The sequence below is a fragment of the Anthonomus grandis genome, chromosome 3, assembly GCF_022605725.1.
Source record: "Anthonomus grandis grandis chromosome 3, icAntGran1.3, whole genome shotgun sequence".
Taxonomy (NCBI): Eukaryota; Metazoa; Arthropoda; class Insecta; order Coleoptera; family Curculionidae; genus Anthonomus; species Anthonomus grandis.
Genome location: NC_065548.1, coordinates 10,361,092 through 10,380,573, shown reverse-complemented (window position 1 = coordinate 10,380,573; position 19,482 = coordinate 10,361,092). Strand labels below are relative to the sequence as shown.

Below are 19,482 nucleotides of genomic sequence, written 5' to 3'. Positions count from 1 at the left end.
TGAGGTACTCACTTCGCAAATCAAACAGGGATGCATAACTTAAACACCAAACTGGTCTTCATGAAAGCCTTCGATAAAAGCAAAAATTTCTATGACTATATCTCATCAATCATCTATAATGAAGTATGATTAATCAGTGTCAAGAAATAGCTTAATTTAAAAAAAAAGCATTTTTCGCATGTATAATCTTATGACTTTAGTTTAAAATGAGGGACTTTTTACGGCAGCTCGTAAGGAATATATTATTTAAACTGAAGAGCAAATTAGCGATGATGCGATCAAGTTCTGGACTTATATAAACTCTAAACACTCCATTTTTAGTCACATCTCTAATACCATGACGTTCAATAACGCTCAGATTGACTCCGCAACAGAAAGTGTAATTGCAGTCAAAGCTTTTAATACAAAAAGTAACTCAAACACAAACAATCATATTGATAAGTCCAGAACAATTTATCCTACTATGGACGTTCAATATTTTTTAAAAGATGAAGTTTTCGCAATTTAAAATCTGCTTTTCTTTTAAGATATTGCGAGACTGTTCGTTCCAAGATACTTACTTTTCTTTTCAATATCCATTTGTTAATTTAATATTCTTCAAATATTATTAAAATTTGGAAGCACTTAAGAGTAAGTCCTATTAACATAAAATCTGGCAAGATGAATGTCACCAGTTATAGAACGGTAATAATTATTAACATTTTTGCTTGGATGTTCTGGTTCATAATAGAATGATTCATCTAGTAAAAAATAAGATTTCCCCTTATCAACATGCCTTTCTCAATATAAGGACTCATATATAAGGACCTATCTAAAGCCTTTGATAAATTGGATCATAATAATTTGTTGGTTAAACTTAAGTCAATTGATTTTTTTCTCTAAGAATCTCCTTAAATTTCTGAATTCATAGCTTTCAAGACGATCTCAAACATTACATGTGTAAATGATGTTTTTTTAAGCGACTATCTCTCAGCCAGCATCAGGAGTTCCTTGGTTCCCTATAGTTCGACATCTTTATTGATAATGTGTGTGGAACAGTTAATTCAATGGTGTTATTGTATGCTGATGACCTGAAACGTCTCCTCCACATTAACTATTGCGACGACCGTCTTTCCTTTTAAGAAGATACAAACAATGTGAAAATGAGCATCGGTAACTGTCACGTAGTTTCTCTTTCATCAAAAACTAATCCAATTCTTTTTAACTACTCTATAAAGTACGTAGCGCTAACTAAGATCTAACTCTTTTCGTGACTTTAACATAATCTTTAATTCTAACACTCGCAAAGGTATATTACGAAACAATAACGACTGACTTAATAGCTTATACTCTCCGTATTATTGCCAGACTGTTTCAAAGATAGAGACACTAAAAACACTATTCTTTTCATTTGTTAGATCGAAATTAGAGTATGCTTTAGTTGTCTGGTCTACGGAGTATACGGGGTGTTTGAAAAATAGACGGAGATATTTCAATGGGTGATTCCTTGTAAAAAAATATGAGAAAAAGTTTTTATAAACATGGGTCCGGAAATGCACAGTTTTCAAGATACAGGGTGATAAATTTTTTTTAAATATTAATTTTTTATTAATATTAAACAAAATATTTACTAAGTATAGCCCTAATTAGTTTAAAATATAAGGTCCAGTGGCGTCCCGGGGGACATCTTAGCAAATATGATTGGCAAAAAATGTACGCCACTACCTTTTTTTCAATTTTAATATTTGTTGTTTGATTAAGCATTTAAAAATACAACTTTTTTGCCTCTTGTATTTTTTTTCGTATCTCACTTCCGGGAGTCCCACGTCCCCCGGGACGCCACTGGACCTTATATTTTAAACTAATTAGGGCTAAATTAGCCTCCTAATATAACAAGTAATACTGCCAAATTTCAAAAGAATCGAATAAATGTTTTGTTTAATATTAATAAAAAATTATATTTAAAAAAAAATTATCATTCTGTATCTTGAAAACTGTGCATTTTCGGACCCATGTTTATAGAACTTTTTCTCATATTTTTTTACAAGGAATCACCCATTGAAATATCTCCGTCTATTTTCCGAACACCCTGTATAACAGTAACATTATGTTTATCCACCCCGGAAAAGCTATTTTTTCTTATAATTCAAGGCGAAGCTATTTTTCGCAAATATTTTTGTTTAACCTATAAAACAAAAAGTTGACTCTACTCTTCTGAATAATATAAATTTCCTGGTTCATTAGTTAGTCATAATTACACCGTTGATCAGACACCCGAATTTCGAAAATTAAAAAACCTTTTAACTTCAACATATCTTGCCTATTCCGTAAGACAATTAGCAGTTGAATTTTCATTTTTCCCTTATCTTTACTATTCCTTGTGACAACTTTTTTTAAACCGTGTCCTGATATGTCATATGTTGCTATAGAGTAATTTTTTTTGGTACCTTTTATTATTGTATGTAAGTAATTTCAAATCTACTTTTTTCTGTTTTTTTTTTGGCTTTTTTGAATTGAATTTTATAGAATGTACGTTTTTTCCTGCTTTGTAAGTGGGGTTTATCTCTAAAGCTTGTAGTCCATAAAAAATAAATAACAAATATTTCTTAACTAGAAATAATAAGAGTAGAGTTGCACCATCATTTTTGGTTCGTATTGACCAGACATATGTGCTGCCAAATATATTGGTCTGAAGACTGATCTAGGACACTCAGAATTGTGATCCAAGTGCATCAGTTGTCTTCAAAGTTTAAAAATTTAATTATTTGTGAATATGTTTTCTAATTTAAGCTTTTTTCATAGAATCCATAATCAACATTACAGAAAAATCCTATGACGTACAGCATAATAATGTGTTTTGATGTGCTATGACATAAATTAAAATTGATAAGTAATAGCGTTAGAAGCTAAATAAAATTTGCTGACTCAATTAAAAAACAATGATTTAAGGTTAACATTATAAAACATGTTATCACATGTTAATGTATATATCAATAATATTACTTATTGCATTAAGTTCAATGTACGTTTTCTGTTTTATAGTCTTAGGAATCTTCCTACAATTATAAATGTTATTACTTTTAACAATTTAAAAATAAAAAAGTATTGCTATATTTAAAGCAGATATCTTTTTGCGTGCAAATAGTTGATTTGGAGGCGCGTATATTATTATAATAATGTTATTTATGATCAGTTTTATATATATTTATTATTGTTTTGTTATTTGATAAAAGTTCTATTGTCTTATATTTGCAATATCTTGTTTTGCAGGAAATTTTCCACAAATCATTAGTTTTATTGTTTTTAATATTGTGGTTTTATTTGCATTATTAAAATATACGTAAATGCTTAACTTCTTAGAAATTTTAGGTACATTGGCAACATCGGATAAAATGTATATGTAAATTCAATGGTCTCCACTTGAGCCATGAATGAATTTCTGTTAAACTGTCACGACTATTTTATTAACGTTGCTACAATGAGAAATTACTTTATCATGTTTTATAAGACATTTTAAAAATATTAGTGTATTGTATCATTGAGTTACGCAGAAAAGTGGACAATTTAGATCATATTTATCCTTACATTAACTAACTGTTTACTCATAATGAACTTTCGATTTTAGGCACGTTCTCAAATCAATTGGTATGGATTTGTATAGCATGCGAAAAATCATTAGTTGTAACCCGATTTGTTTTTTTAATGTACCAAGTTCTTACATATAACATAAAAATGATTAACGATTAAAATGTGCGCCACTGTAAAATCAAACAAAAATGCCGAAATCACCGAAGAATTAATGCTATAATTTAAAAATTTTTCTTATTTTATTGTTAAAAGCATTTCATTATAAATGTTATTCAGAAAAAATAATAATTATATGCGTTTTATTACATTCTTATGTAATTTTCTACATTACACGTGCGCTTAGTGCATTTCTAATATTGAATTATGGGTTATCACCATAATTCTTAAAAATCTAGAAATTAGCAATTTTACAAATCGAATTTCAAGTCATTTTTAACTATCGACTAAGCAAACTTTTATCTTCATAGAATATTAAGATATTACGCTTCATTAAAAATTAATATAAGTCGATCTTTGGAGTCACTTAATAAACTGTAATTGTCCGTCTTAAGAATAATTCTCTTTATTGGTTGATTATTGGCCACTGATAAACGTTTATCTTCTTTAGTAACGTCAGGTATAGTCTTTCCAATATCAATGGATTTTTTTATTTTAGATAAAGTATTTCATAAGAAGATACTGATCCTAATCACACATTGAATGGATTATTAGTAAGTGTGTAATTATTCCGGATGTTTTAAATATGAGAAATACAATTTGCAACGATACTCTTGAAATATTCTTTATGTAAATATTTTTATTTCTTCAGAATCGCCAAAGGTCGACGATAAATGCCCTTATCTTGGAACCAATAATATATCTATGACGATCGACTAGGAAAATGATATTGATGATTCATCTCCAAAGTTAGTTAGCGTCAATAAGAGTGAAAAAACAATGATGAAGATAATGTTCTTAATAATGATGACGAATAGAACTAGCCTTTACAACTAATATTTAGACTTTCCTTAGAATCTCCTAAGCTTCAGCATTTTATTATGTAACACCCTATCTGCATACATTTGTAATTCCTTTTTTTATAAAGGGATTATCTTTTTTTTTTGATTTAGTTAATGCAGGTTTACAATGGTGAATATCTCCATCTAAAACACAACCCAGTAACTAGGATGAGAAGAATGGTGATAATGATAGTTATATTAACAGTAATGTGGATAACGACAATGATGAAAGTACTACCAACTCAGTTTATATTTAGACCTAATGGACTCTATATATGTACCATGAGTTTTATAGTAAACCTTTGTAAGTTATATTCCTGTATATTCCTGAAGGGATTTACTTTTATTTGATTAAGGCCATATTGATTGACCAAATTTGTGAATGATCCAGTGTACCCCTCGCAAAGGAAGAAATACGTCACAGTAAGCACCATCTAATTTGATAATGGTCTTGAGTACCATATCCTAAAAAAGTTCAATATTAGGTACCGAATAATTTAAATAGCTTGAAATAGTTTTAGTATCTGATAGAACTGCAACGTATCGATCTTCCGAAAATTTAATACTTACCTGGTGTTCAAACATTGTTTGTTTTTTGGCCAAACATGCTCTTACAAGCAACGATGCGTGAGGAAGTGCATTACTGTGATGCAAAAACCATAAACTGTTTTTCCACAATTCTGTACTTTTTATTCGTATTCTTTCTCCCATAATTTCAAGGTAATACCCTTTAATGCACGACCCTGTGGTAAGAAGTCTTGATGCACTACCCTTAATCAGTTAAAGAAACCAATTAACAAAACCTAGGCATTTGATCGAAATTAAGTTGTTTTTTGGTGGACTTTTTTATTGAACTTTGCTGACACACATTTAATACTTAATACATTTGAAAAAATTTCGTAAGATATGCTAATCAATGCTAACATCCTCAGCAAATTCTTTAATATGACGATTTTCTTTCCTGTTTCAACCTTCTGATCAGTTGTTGATATTGTCATTCGCATCTTCTTGGCCATCTTGGAAAAGTTTGTCCAACTTATAAATACTTTTTTTTACTTAGAGTTAACTCGTTTTATACTACTGTCAATGGTTTTATTGGACGTTCATAGATCTTAAAACTATAGAGTATTTGTTAGTTGAATGTTTTCAAAGAAATGTGATAAAGCCTGAACAAAATAGTAGTTATAAAAGTGAAAATAGAAATGAGAATGGGTATTGACAAGCGTTACAAATATCTAGATATGAAGCAGGTGCGAAAAGTGGACCATCAAGCAATGAAGAAAGAACTAACTACCAGGCTCATTAAAAGGGTGAGACAGATATTATTAACCTATCTTAACAGCAAAAATATATTCAAAGTATTGAACACATATACTTGCTCCGTATTTGGTTACCGTTTGGATATAATCGACAGCAGTAAGACTGATATCGAGAGCTTACAAACTCTTCTGACAAAACATCATCCTCGCTGTGCAGTGTAGCGAACAACGCTACCTAGACATCTTGAAGGAAGAGGACTCACGGAAAGAGAGAGGACAGCTGGATGGCTAAATAGCCAGTCTGCGATAATACTTTCAGAAATAGGTACAGACTACTTTGTTGCATCGTGCAATATGCCAGGTAGACCACGCAACATCTCTGCGATTTAGTGAAGAAGCAGGATCCAGTCGACAGTATCACATCGAATTACTGGCTGACGTCAGGAAAGGTATTTCCAGAAACACAGAGACTCTAAAAAGAAATTACTTGGAGTACATCATTATGGACCGATCTGTACAGAGTACAATAGACATATAACACTCGACTAGAGGTTGAAAGGCATTGCTTTGCGACAGAGATAATGAGAGGCGTGATTTAGTGCGGAAGATACTGCATCAAGAACTGGCAAAGCGCCTAAAACTCTTATAGGAGGAGAATCTTCACTACTATGAGTAAATCTCTAAGTTTGTCCCCGAAAACAACAACTATAAGCTATACTTTGATCGCAGCGTTCTAACAGACCAGCGTGTGATGCATAATAGACCAGACCTCATTCTTGTAGAAAATAATGCTAGACAAACAACTCTTGTCGACGTAGCAGTACCAAATAGCAGCAATCTAATTGATAAACACAATGATAAGATAGCAAGTACGGAAATTTGGAAATGCAAATAAAGAGACAGTGGAAGATAGAAAAGGTCCAAACGGTCCCAATTATTATTTTGATAAAAAGGTGCTATCCCGAAAAAAGAGTAAAAGAATGATAGCAATAAAGAGGATGGTGATGCTGAAAGTAATGATGACGATGATTATATTAACATAACTCGTCCAATTTATTTGTATTTTTCATAAATAAGGCTATAATTCTTTAAACTATATTTCTTATTTTTCAATCATTAAAATATCGGTTTATACTTCAGAAGCTTGTGAGAATTTCAGTTTTAGTAATGTAGTCAGAATAAAATAATAAATGATACAGAATCGTAGTAGCATTGATTGAATATTTGGGTATTTAATTTCTTAAATGTTGAATCAACGGTAGTAGTATAGTAATAAACAGTGAATGTTAGTAGCAAGCCTTTGAAGCTAGAGAGACAGTAAGAAGAATTTTCTAGGTGCCTTGTCCTGAAGAAACTAACATGCAGAAATACTGACAATGATAATGTTAAGACTCACGTAATCACGTTTTTTAGGATTTAGTTAGTTCACGTTATTTAGTAGCTATTAAAATGGTATTACTTACTTAGTCTAAAAAGGTTTAAAACATCATTGAATACTTAGTTTCAATATTATTTCTAAAGTTCTTTTAACGAATTTGATAAGATTTTGAATCTTATATACCATCTAATCAAATCCAACTCCCCCTCCAAAAACAATAATATACTATATACGAGAATAATAATAATGCCAATGTAGAGAAAAGTAAGTAAAACATGATGATGACAGTGATGATTAAAATAGTACCAACTTTTATAAACCTAATATTTTTACACAAATCAAATTATGAAAAAAATATGCACCTCCCTCCAAAAATTTATATTGTATTAGTTATATAAAGAGTGAATCGAATGATAATAATAATGATGATGATGATGATGATAATATTTAAACTAACCTAACCAAATAATATTTATTATTAATTACATTACACTAAAATCGGGAGCTTTCATCCCAAAACCAATAAAACATAAGACCCTCTTATACCTAATAACCGCAGCTTTCTCTCTTACTCGGACACTTACACAACGAACTGGACTGACTATAGAGATAATTGCACATTTAAGCGGGGATTTTTGAAAAATGCTCTTCAGTCTCCACCAACATCTTGAGATAAAATGTTTAATAGCAGAACGTTTGTCTTTGGGGCATTCGTTTTGGTGTGTTTGGCGTACTGTCTTCCTTGCGTGGACAGTCGCGTGATCAGGAAGAGGGATGTGAACTTAGACACTTTGGAGTTGGTTCACGTGGTAAGTACAAGATTTTATTAATTTCCGGATATAATATAAATAAAAAAATATAATATAAAAGTATGACCTATTAGTAAATCAAAATCTGGCCAAGATTTTCTCAGAATAATATAGTCTTAAATTGGAATATGATCAATGTTTAAATATAATTTATATTTTTATTTTAATATTTTTTTAATTGTGTTGCTAAAAAATTGTAACTACATAATCCGTAAGTGTTTTTTCTGCCTCTTTTATTTATTTTAATACAAATTTTAAAAAAATCTAGATTTTCTATAAATCTTAAGTTTTTTTATTTATGATTGGGTTAATCTATAGGAAATAAATATATTTAGTGTAATTCAATGTTCAATTCAAAGCACAGAAATTTCGCTAATTTCTTTAGTGTAAGTTTCAATTGTCCGCTCAAAAAAAAATCTTTTGTCGAAAAATATTTCCGAGGATTTGATTTTTGATTGTTGTGCTTATAATTTTCAAAATTATTTCGAATTTTTAAGTAAATTTATTTTGTTTTTCTTAGTCGTTTTTTTGGTATAGGAATATTAAAAATTCTACTTTTATCGGTAAAAGAAAATCTGAATAAAAACTACTTAGATTAAATCTTGTATACATTTTTTAAAAAAAATATATATTGACCAAAAAAGACTAATGCAATATATAATATAATATCTTTCTTATCTAAATGTAATTACTTCATTTATAAAGAATAAAGTGGATATAAAAAATATATATTTACGTATTAAATTTATTATTTAAATTTTCGAAAATAAAAACATTTTTAGAATGACGTTAATAACCATTGCCAGTGAATGAATACGGTATTTATTTAGCAATAATGCTATATAAAAATAACTATAAATAAGGAAGTAAATAACTAGATAATGGCAAAAACAGGTACTATAATATCAAGTATGAAAAGAAATATGATTAAAACTGTTTAAATAGAACGTAAGCTAAGGATAAAATTGTAAACATGAAATACTAAATCTAAAGCTTAAAACACACAAAATATGCCCTTACTTAAATAAATTTCCTCATAAGGCTTTTAAACTGGTTTTAATTATCACGCCTTAATAATCACAGATTATTTGTTAAAACAAATTAAGCCTGTATATAACACTGAATTAATGTTGCATCTATCTACTAGTAAGAAGTCTGTACGGTGTTTAGTTTCGCAATTATGAATAGCTCCAAGACTATCAACTTATCACAGATACAGTTAGGTAACTTACAGTCTATGTTGAACTATACTGTAAGTGATGAAGTGCAAGTGTTGAAAAGAAGCATTTCCCACTCTTGCAATAAATCTAACTTTCTTAGAAAATTTTCGCATTATGTAGTCGGCACTTTTAGTCATAAGCTCTAAAATTTAGGTTTTTATTTAAAATAGTACCCAAATATTTAATATCTTTATCTTATAACAAATACTTTCCCTATTCACGGTATTGCCCATATTATCGATATTGCCCATATTAATTTTTAATTTTGTTTCTTTTTAACTAAAAAATATGTCTTTTTAACTTTTTAGAAAAAAAGTTGAAAGAAAAAACAGCATAGGTTATCTTAAATCTAAAATTGCAGTTTTTATTTCCTCTTTTTTTACTTCAATTTATAGTAGTACCCACTTACTTGAATAAAAATTTAAAAGAAAAACGGTGCAAGGCTCTTTAAGTTATACTTTTTTTTTATCTTAACAAACCTACAAAACCTTTTTGATATAAAATGATCTTTTTTTATATTATATTTATGCTCAATTCATAGCAAAAAAAAATTTGTCGCAAATTTTAAAATTGTTTAACTGTTATTGGAATTTTTAGTTAAGGAAGGCCTGTAAGTAATTTTCTTATAATTTCTAACTGATGGAATTCTATGAAGATTTTTATTGAAATAACAATTAAATTCATTGCAAAAAAAAATCCAAAATATTGGAATTCTTAGTAGGTGCATAATTTATGTGAAGATGATGACGTAAAAAAATTCTATGAAAATCCTGAAAAACATGAACTAAATTCAATAAAGAGAGAAACAATGACGCCAATGAGGCCAATGCCATTTCAAACAATTTCCAAAACTGGAGCACTTGTAGTCCTCCAGGCATTGCAAATCAATTTTTAACCTTCTAAAAATTGAGGAATTTTAAATTTTAATCCAGGCATCGTTTTTTTTTATGTCTTATAGGATTTTGTTTTATGTTTTCCAGGAATCAGGGATATTTTAACACTTTTGTTTCTGCAAATAAGTTTTCTGCAGACAGACGCTTACTTTTAAATGAACCAACCTAAATATCATTGCAATCACAATTTTGTTAGCCATTACATGTATATTTATGTATTTTAATTGTTAGAAGTTAAGGTGAAGTGGATTTCTCTGTGTTTAGAGTGATCTGAGTTTCTCTGAATTTGCTCTGTGATACTAGGATGAAATAATTTTTTTTAGCTATTAAAAACGATTTTCTAGTTAGGACTTAAAATGTCTATCTGTGTCTATGCATTTCCTCTTGAGATTGAAACTATTAAATATTATACTAGAAAAATTTATTAATGCATCCTACAGCTAGAGTATTCTCTAAGCACAAAGGATGGAGGAATTTTTACCGAAGAACTATTTTAAAAATATTTATTTATAAATGTTTTTATTTTATTGAAATATATACAGTGGTCATGAAAAAATAGATTCAAGGATCAGTTAGCTTTAAAAATAATTTAAGAAAATCACATTTCTGGGTAATTTTTGGAAAAATCAATCTGTTGCACAAATAAAAATTATTCAATTTTCTATACTGCCTGAAAAAATTTGTTTAGGATTTTTTGCTTCATGAAAGAAAATCAAATCACAGTTTTAAGCAAAATAAGAGCTTTATTAAAAGGTTCTATAAGGACTCATTCTGAAACCTTAAATTCAGTATTTTAAATGTGACATTTAAAAATCGTAATAGTCATCTGAAATTATTTTTCCCAGTCTACTTAAGTTTTAATATACAGGTTGGGGAATCGATCACGCATAAAGAGTCGAATATAAGGTGTGCCCTGCTACTCGCCTGCTACGTCATTATCTTTCGATCCCACGTTATTAAGCGTCTTACTTAATTAACTAACTATATTACTTGCAATAGGATTTCGTAACATATTACGCGAAATTCAGCAATTCCTAAAATATTTTTCTGATGCAGATTTTACATACATCATTGTTCAACCCACATAGAATCGTAATCTCATAATTTTTATTATGACGTTTATTTCAGATTCAAATAGAAGCATTATTTGCAAAATTAACATTTGAATTGGAATATTCAACAATTTTCTCTCCGAACTCCTCTAAATTTGTTATCCTACTAAATTCATGTTGGTAAATGGTTTCTTTAAGACTTCAAAAATAAAACTTATGAGGATAAATCTGAAGCTATAGAAGGCTATTTTACTATAATCGCATTATGAGCAGGACAATAATTATAATTATAATATATTATTCTTGATAAAAATACGATCGGCCTATTTTTAACTACGTCTACATCAGGAGAGATTTTAGGTGCAGGAAGAACTTTAAAGCAATTCTACGTATTTTAAGGCGTTTAAAGTAGCATCAATAAAAAATGACCCTATAATATCGTCGCCCAAAATACCAGCAAAAACATTCAATTTTTGAGGAAAATGATTACGGAATTGAAATCGCTTATTTGTCAAGGGGTGTGTGAAAATTCATTTCTATATAACGAAAAAGATTCATCTAAAAAGAGAATTTTTTGTAAAAAATTGTTTAAATGTATTTGAAAAAAATCCCTACATTGTACTGACTAATTGTCCAAAAAACCATTTAAAATTCAACAGTGCAGCGTTCAGTCAGGCAGGAAAAAAAAGAGATATGCTGATATTAACATTTTTATTGTATAATAGTTTCATTGCGTAATCTTCAATTCCCCAACCTGTATAAATATTATGAAAACTAAATAGCTAAATATCGCATATTTGTGTAAGTGTGAATTTTTATTTTATTTCATTAAAAAGTTAATTGTTATTAAATCCAACCTTTTTAAATAAAAAAAAATATTTTGCAGGTATATTAATTTAAATTTTTGGCTTCATAAAACTACTATTTTAAAATATATTTTTTAATTTTAGGTATTTAGGCATGGAGACCGTACACCGGACAGAAGTGCATTATACAAAAATGACCCGTACATCAACGTGACGTATTATCCTATTGGCAATGGACAACTAACAAATGTAAGTAAAAAATATTTGAGTATTATAATAAATCATTTAAATAAAAAAGAAATTGAAAAAAAAAATTCCATGCTTTCTTAGTTTTTAATAGAAGATATAAAACACTTTGTATTTTATATATATTTAAAAAAAACATCTTTAAAGACCATTTAACTATTTATATTTTGTCGTTTTTAAATCGTTCCTTCTTTTAAATTTTATTTATTTACAATTTTGGCAAAACTTACGTAATTTTAGCACATTTTTTTTTTGATAAGCGCCATGCTATCATATTTTTAAATGTCCTTTACTTAATTATTTTAATTACAAGGTTAATGATAAAGGTAAAATGACAATGACCACAGAAAAATTGGCACCAGACTATCATACTATCAGCAAATATAGCCTTAAACTTACAACCTAATTTTAAACGGAATTAACCAATTAAAAGTCAAATTAATAATAAAAGATTATTTTGGTTAATTAATAACTTTAAAAAATATCTTACGCAATTTAATTGATTATAAAGGCTATCGATAAAGCATAAATATTATCTATAGAAAAATTGAAAGTATTATCAGCATATTTACATTAACATTTAAGACGCATGTGGGCCTTTAATAAAAAAAAATGATTTACGTTATATTCTGGCGCTGATGCTATCAAAAACAAAACAAATTAGTCTTCTTTGACAATCTGGTTATTTACTTTAATGGTAGCCATATTTATTTTATTGACAGTAAGTATTTTTATTGACCGTGCGGTTACAATTTTTAATTAGTGATTTCCTAATAATTTTTTGATAAGAAACAACGAAAATATTCATCAATATTTATTTGTTGTGCCATATTTGAAGCAGTCTAAAGTTTAAAGTTTCATAAAATCATCCAGAACGCCTAAAGTAATTATTTGTGTGAATTGCATCTTGAATGCCAAAAACTATAAATCATCTTCAAACTTTTGACTAAGGGCACATAAATGCTTTACATTTCCAACCAGTTTGAATGGTTTCATGGTCAGTTTTATATTCTTAAATCTTCTAGTGTCCTAGATCAGCTATGCATTCTCTTCTCTTTGTTCTTCTTCTTCTTCTTTTTCTTCTTCAGCTTTTTTCGAGATTGGTACCTTGTTACCTCGAGTTCGATTTGTAAACCAGTTTCAATTTCAAACTGCCAATAAGAATCACATCAAAGGTTCCAACAATAAGACTGCAGACTGCTGAAAGAGAAGCATACCATATGCAATAAGATGCATATAGATGTTATATATAGGTTGATTTTCAAATTACTGCCTGCAAATTATGTTTTTTCTGGAACAGTTTATTAAATTAAAAAAAGAAAACAACATTTTATTATCATTCTTTATAATGCTTCAGACTGAGATCAAGATGAATATTTGAGCATTCAACTTTTTCACTTTGATTCTAGATCATTACTTGAAATGGCGAAGTGACGGCAGCAGTATTTAATAATCTGTCCAAAGCCTTTGACTATGTATATCACGAGAATGTTGTTTCAGTTCAGTAAATATGTGCTCAGAGGCAATAGTTCTAAAATTAATTGACTTATATTATACTTAATCTAAGAGAGTTGTAGTTCCTGAATCATATTTCTCTATTTATGACTTGTATCAATAAATTTCATGTCATTGTTATCTTTTATTCTATTTTTCTATAATCTACTTTGGTCCTTAGGCAGGAAAAAGAAAAGAATACAACATTGGCAAACAACTGAGATCGCGTTACTACGAATTCCTCAGTGATGATAAATTTACCCTGGACACAGTTGATGCAAGATGTACAGACTATAACAGAACCAAAATGTCCCTTCAACTAGTCCTGGCCTCCTTGTTTCCTCCCAGGGGACATTTGGTCTGGGAGAACCGGCTCGACTGGCAACCTGTTCCGTTTAACTATTGGCCCGTTCATGAAGATCATGTAAGAATTTCTGTAATTATTTGAGTTTGTAAATTTGAATTTTAAAACGTTTAGGTGCTAGCTGATCCCTTAGAAAACTGCCCGAGATACAACAAACTATTTTGGAACTACCTTAACTCGACCGAAGGTAGAAAACTGTATGAAAATTATACGGAACTTATTGAGTATCTGCAGCATCATACAGGGACACCAATGAATAGTAAAGCTTTTGCTAATTTGTACTTTACTCTAACGACAGAGGTAAGAATCATGGATACTTAAAGCAATTTTTATTAAAGAAATGTTTCAAGTGACATGAGTTGAAACATTTTACCTCTCTTTAATAAATGACCTGCCTAATACCGATGTTCTTTGATGATGATTTCAATACTCAACAATACCATTTTTAGGGGAGTAGAGTAACATGAGTCGATGAGCGTTATAATCAATTATTGTGTCGCAAGTTTTTGTCTTTCTTATATTTTTTTTATTTCCTATTTATGCTTTTTTTATTTTTTAACTACTTTATCACATTTTACTTAATTGATTTGCTCGAAGTACTGGAATCACAATTGAAACCATGCAATAGATTGATAACGAAAACTCTCATTAAATATTATACAAAGTGAGCTAGGAAGCGAATGTTCAATCAAATTTACAAGCGCACTAGATTCATTCAAATGTTAAAATCTAGAGTTTGAAGCAACAAATGTTGAATAATTAAAATTGTACAAGTTTTATTAGACTTCGCTTCTCTATGTATAGAGCCTTTATATTTTATCTTAAATCATTTTCAATGAAATGTGATAATCCCCTAAGCTGTTTAGGGGATTAGTGACAATAAGAGAGAAATTTATTGGGACTGTAGAGCCTCTCTAAAATGAATAACCATTTAAGTGGCCACATTTGGTTATTGGATAGTTTGTTTGGTATCGCCTGATTTTTTTCGTAGATTTGTCTCAGGGTTAAAAATAAATTGATTTTTGATAAATCGTCGAGTGACTTTTTTAGTGTGTCCCTTAACGCTCATTAACTCGGTGATTTTTAGTGAAAAAGCTCATGATAGAGGATTAAATATTCTAAGAATATTACCTTGAATTTTCAACATTTGAAGATTAAAAATCAAGATTAAAAATTGTAAATTTAAAAGGTTGAATAATTTTTATTACTTAATTATTATTTCTTTCTTAATTGGATCTCTTACATTAAATCAAACGTTTCTATAATATGAAAAAAAAAATTCATATTTTTCAGGATTTTCATGTAATTTTTTTTACCTTAAGATTTGCACATAGATTATGTAACAAGAATTCCAATATTTTGACTTTTTCTGTAAGAAATTCAATTCATTCATTAATTTTTTTTTATAGAAATCTTTGGAGAATTCAATCAGTTATAAATTGTCAGAAAATTTCATAGAGACACTCCTGTATTAAAAATTCTATTATTTCGACTTTTTTGTAAAGAAATCAAATTTATTTTAATAGAAGACTTAGAGATTTAAATCAGTTAGTTTTTGTAAGAAAATTCTTTATTGCCTGTACAAAAAATTCCAATATTTTAACTTTTTTTAAAATGAATTCAGATTCTTTTTTAATAGAAATTTTCAGAAAATTCAATCAGTTAGAAATTGTAAGAAAATTTCTTAAATATATTCTTGTACTAAAAATTCCAAAATTTTCACTTTTTCTCGAAGAAATTTAAATTTTTTTTAAAAAGAAACTTTTAGAAAATTGCATGAGTTAGAAATTGTAAGAAAATTCTTTACAGGCACGCCTGTATAAAAAATGTTAATATTTTAACTTTTTTTGTACTGAATTCAAATTCTTTTTTAATAGAAATTTTCAAAAAATTCATTCAGTTAGAAATTGTAAGAAAATTCCTTAAATTCACTCTTGTACTCAAAATTCCAATATTTTCACTTTTTCTGGAGGAAATTTAAATGTTTTTTTAAAAAGAAACCTTTAGAAAATTCCATGAGTTAGAAATTGTAAGAAAATTCCTTACAGGCACTCTTGTACAAAAAATTACAATATTTTATTTTTTTTGTAAGGAATTCAAATGTTTTTTTCATTAGAAGCCTTCAGAAAATGTAATGAGTTAGATATTATAAGAAAATTCCTTACAGGCACTCCTATACAAGAAATTTCAAAATTTTTACTTTTTTTGTAAGAAATTAACATGTTTTTTAAATAGAGACCTTCAGAAAATTAAATGAATGATATTGTAAAAAAAATCCTTACTCCTGTACTAAAAATTCCAATATTGTGAAAAATAATATTACAATATTTTTCAAAATTCAAATGCTTTTTAAAACGAAACCTCTAGGAAACTCAATAAGTTAGAAATTGTAAGAAAATTCTTAACAAGTTCTCCTGTACTAAAGATTCTAATATTTTGACTTCTGTAAGAAATTTACATGTTTTTTGCAATAATAACCTTCAAAAAATTCATTCAGTTAGATATTGAAAGAAAATTCTTTACAGGCATTCCTGTACCAAGAATTCCAATACTTTAGCTTTACAGTAAAACAATTTTTAGGCTCTTTTGTAATAATAAATTGCCTCACCCTATAATCAAATCCCTACGAGATTACCGAAAACTCTATTTATTGTGTAAATAGAGGGCGTTTGTAAAAAAAATTTCTTGTATTGAAATAAATGTTTTTAAACATATATTTTATATTTAATTTAAAAAATTAAAAGGGTAAAAATTGATATTGACAATTGTTGCAAATATGTAGGAAGTGGTGAAAGTAGGCCTCTACTGTATGGAAAAATAACACGTTGCTGGAAAAAACTCATCCATTCAAAGTTAAATTTTTTATTGAATTAGAAAAGTTACATTATTTCTAGGCATAGACCTAGACCCATTTTCTATATTTCCTATACATTTAAAGAAATTTAAAATTAATGTCAAGCATTTCTAATTATTTTTTATATTTCCAGGCATTCCAAGTCATATTTCTTATTCAATAATTGCCGGTAAAAAAAAATTCTGATTTTAAACGTTGAGATAATATATTCTTTCCTTAAGATTAAATGCTTTTTTTTCATCTTTTTCAGGCATTTGCAGTCAATTTTCCATAGTCATTTTTCATAAACTGATTACAAAGCGACATTTTCCTCTAAAATTCCAAAAAAGCACAATAAGCAAAAAGTAGAAATACAAATTAATATGTATATTAATTCACAAATAAATCACCCTAAAATATAAATTTACATATTAATTTCATAAGTATATATTAGGAAGCTATAGCATAATTTATCTTGGGAGAATTTCATGCTTTCATGCGTTCATTAAAATTGATATATTTTGTCAGGACGAAAAATAAGCAAATGGGGAGTAAATATGGCAAATCTTAAGATGTACACGAATATATCACATATAGAACGACTAATAATGAAGTCTTAACTATTTTCTCGAGTCTTATTCATGTTTCATTATTTATTAAAGGCATGCATTTCTAAAACTGGAAATATTTTGTATAAAAAAACATTAAACCTTTATCCAAATAAATACACCTTTTATTTAAATGGAATGAGATTCTATGGAAAATATGATAATCCAATCAGCATTTTTTGCTTCTACGATTTTAATTGCTTAGAATCAGCAATAATGTTTTACTGTGGAATATCTTAGTAGCATTTTGAAAGAAAATACTAAAGATAATTTTCTTCATAAAATAAAGTGTCGTCGACATACCATTTCCCGATTTTTAAGGCAGTTCACCTGTTTTTTCCTGATCTTTAATCGCCATAATTTCAATAATAAACTTAGTTTTTGCAGTCTTTTTTTATTTTTTTATGTTTTAATAATTTTCCAGAAAGAAAACGGTTATGATCATCCAGAATGGGCCAAAGACATTTACCACCACATACAAGATTTGGCAATAAAGGATTACAATGTTAGCACAGCTACTCCGGAGTTAAAGAAATACGTTGTTGGTGAGATATAAAACAATTCAGCTATAAAATAATGGTACTCAGAATTATACTAACAAGTCCTTTCTCTACTTTAGGATTTCTTGTCAAAAAAATCATTGACGACACCTACGCAAAAATCAAAGGAGAATACTACAAAGGCACGAAAATTTTCCTGTATTCCGCCCACGAGTTCAACGTGGCCATTTTGCTGAGATACTTGGACGTTTTCAATTCACACGTGCCCCCTTATGGTAGCTATATCATTGTCGAGGTGCATAACTATAATGGAGTTAGAGGCCTTAAGGTATATTATTTTATATTTCCCCCCTTAAAAAATCACCCTTAAAACACTTTCCGTTTGCAGTTTTTCTATCAAGATTACTCCGGAACTGAACCAAGAAGGCTCAATATCCCCGGATGCGGAGGACAGCTCTGCAAACTGACCAATTTTGTAAATCTTTTCCAGCATATGTTTCCTCAGTCAGAGAAAGAATGTTTTCATTTAGATGATTTATAACGTTATAAAAATTTAAATTAATTGTACGCTTTATATTAAGGCACTTCTTGTCACATTATAAATTATTGAAAAAAAAAATCGATTTACTGAGGTTTAGGCACAGTAATATTTTGCAGTTCCTTAGCGGTAGGCATATGTGTATAAGCTTTTCAGATTATTATTTAAATTTAACATCATATGTTAAATTAGGTGTAAATTGCGAAATAGATTTTAATTTACCATGTTGTGTTTCTTTGGCAACTCTACTTCAGTTAAGAGTAACAGTTTGGCATCAATTGCTATCCAAAGAAAATTCCCGTTTAACATATATATCCTCTTTATAGAACACACCATCTATATTAAATGAAGAATGTCTAAAGATCTTTCAAGGATCTAGCCAAGAGTAATGCAAATATATTACAACCATCTTAACATCAGCCGCGAATACACCAGCAATTATTATTCTGCTGAAGGTGCGATAAGGATCGAGCAAGCTGTGAGCACACCTAGCGACATCTCGGGACGCACGTAGAAAGTTGGCAAATACCTGAAAAGCCCTCGTCGCAAGGAGGCAAGTTCAAGTCTGAATATTGGCGGGAATTTTAAATCGAAATGGCTAGTAGGAAATATATGCAATGTAAAAACACGTGCCTAGTATTCTTACGTCATTCTGTTTAGTGTTTAATAAATCAGTTGACTATTTTTATGTATCGAGGATTTTTATTTCAACCTTAAGCGAACAGAAAGAAATGCTAATTTTTCTGTTGGATGGGTTTAGGGATCAATAAATAAAATTTAAACTAATTGGGCCGAAGTTTTGACGAATACATAATATAGTTATTAATTTGTGATATGTGAACTTTAAAATATTATGTTCCATCCATTTGTCCGTTTCTATTCCGTACCCCTAAATTTTTGTCCAACATTCTGAACTT

The 19,482-nt window shown here is 28.9% G+C and overlaps 1 protein-coding gene across 1 annotated transcript; it reads left to right on the top strand.

The window, feature by feature from the left end:
- The first annotated feature begins 7,843 nt into the window (after positions 1–7,843).
- LOC126733997 (venom acid phosphatase Acph-1-like) lies at positions 7,844–18,789 on the top strand. The gene is made up of 7 exons (XM_050437504.1): positions 7,844–8,011; positions 12,127–12,231; positions 13,904–14,146; positions 14,201–14,386; positions 17,952–18,072; positions 18,147–18,355; positions 18,416–18,789. The coding sequence occupies exons 1-7, from the start codon at positions 7,880–7,882 to the stop codon at positions 18,566–18,568; spliced, it is 1,149 nt and encodes a 382-aa protein (XP_050293461.1). The 5' UTR covers positions 7,844–7,879; the 3' UTR covers positions 18,569–18,789.
- The last annotated feature ends 693 nt before the right edge of the window (positions 18,790–19,482 follow it).

What these genes read in the sequence shown, in the direction of transcription:
- LOC126733997 (XM_050437504.1), top strand. Translation starts at nt 7,880, where the DNA reads ATGTTTAATAGCAGAACGTTTGTCTTTGGGGCATTCGTTTTGGTGTGT. An exon ending in GGCCCGTTCATGAAGATCAT is followed by an intron (nt 14,147 to 14,200) that starts GTAAGAATTTCT and finishes TAAAACGTTTAG; the next exon opens with GTGCTAGCTGATCCCTTAGA. An exon ending in ATGGAGTTAGAGGCCTTAAG is followed by an intron (nt 18,356 to 18,415) that starts GTATATTATTTT and finishes TTCCGTTTGCAG; the next exon opens with TTTTTCTATCAAGATTACTC.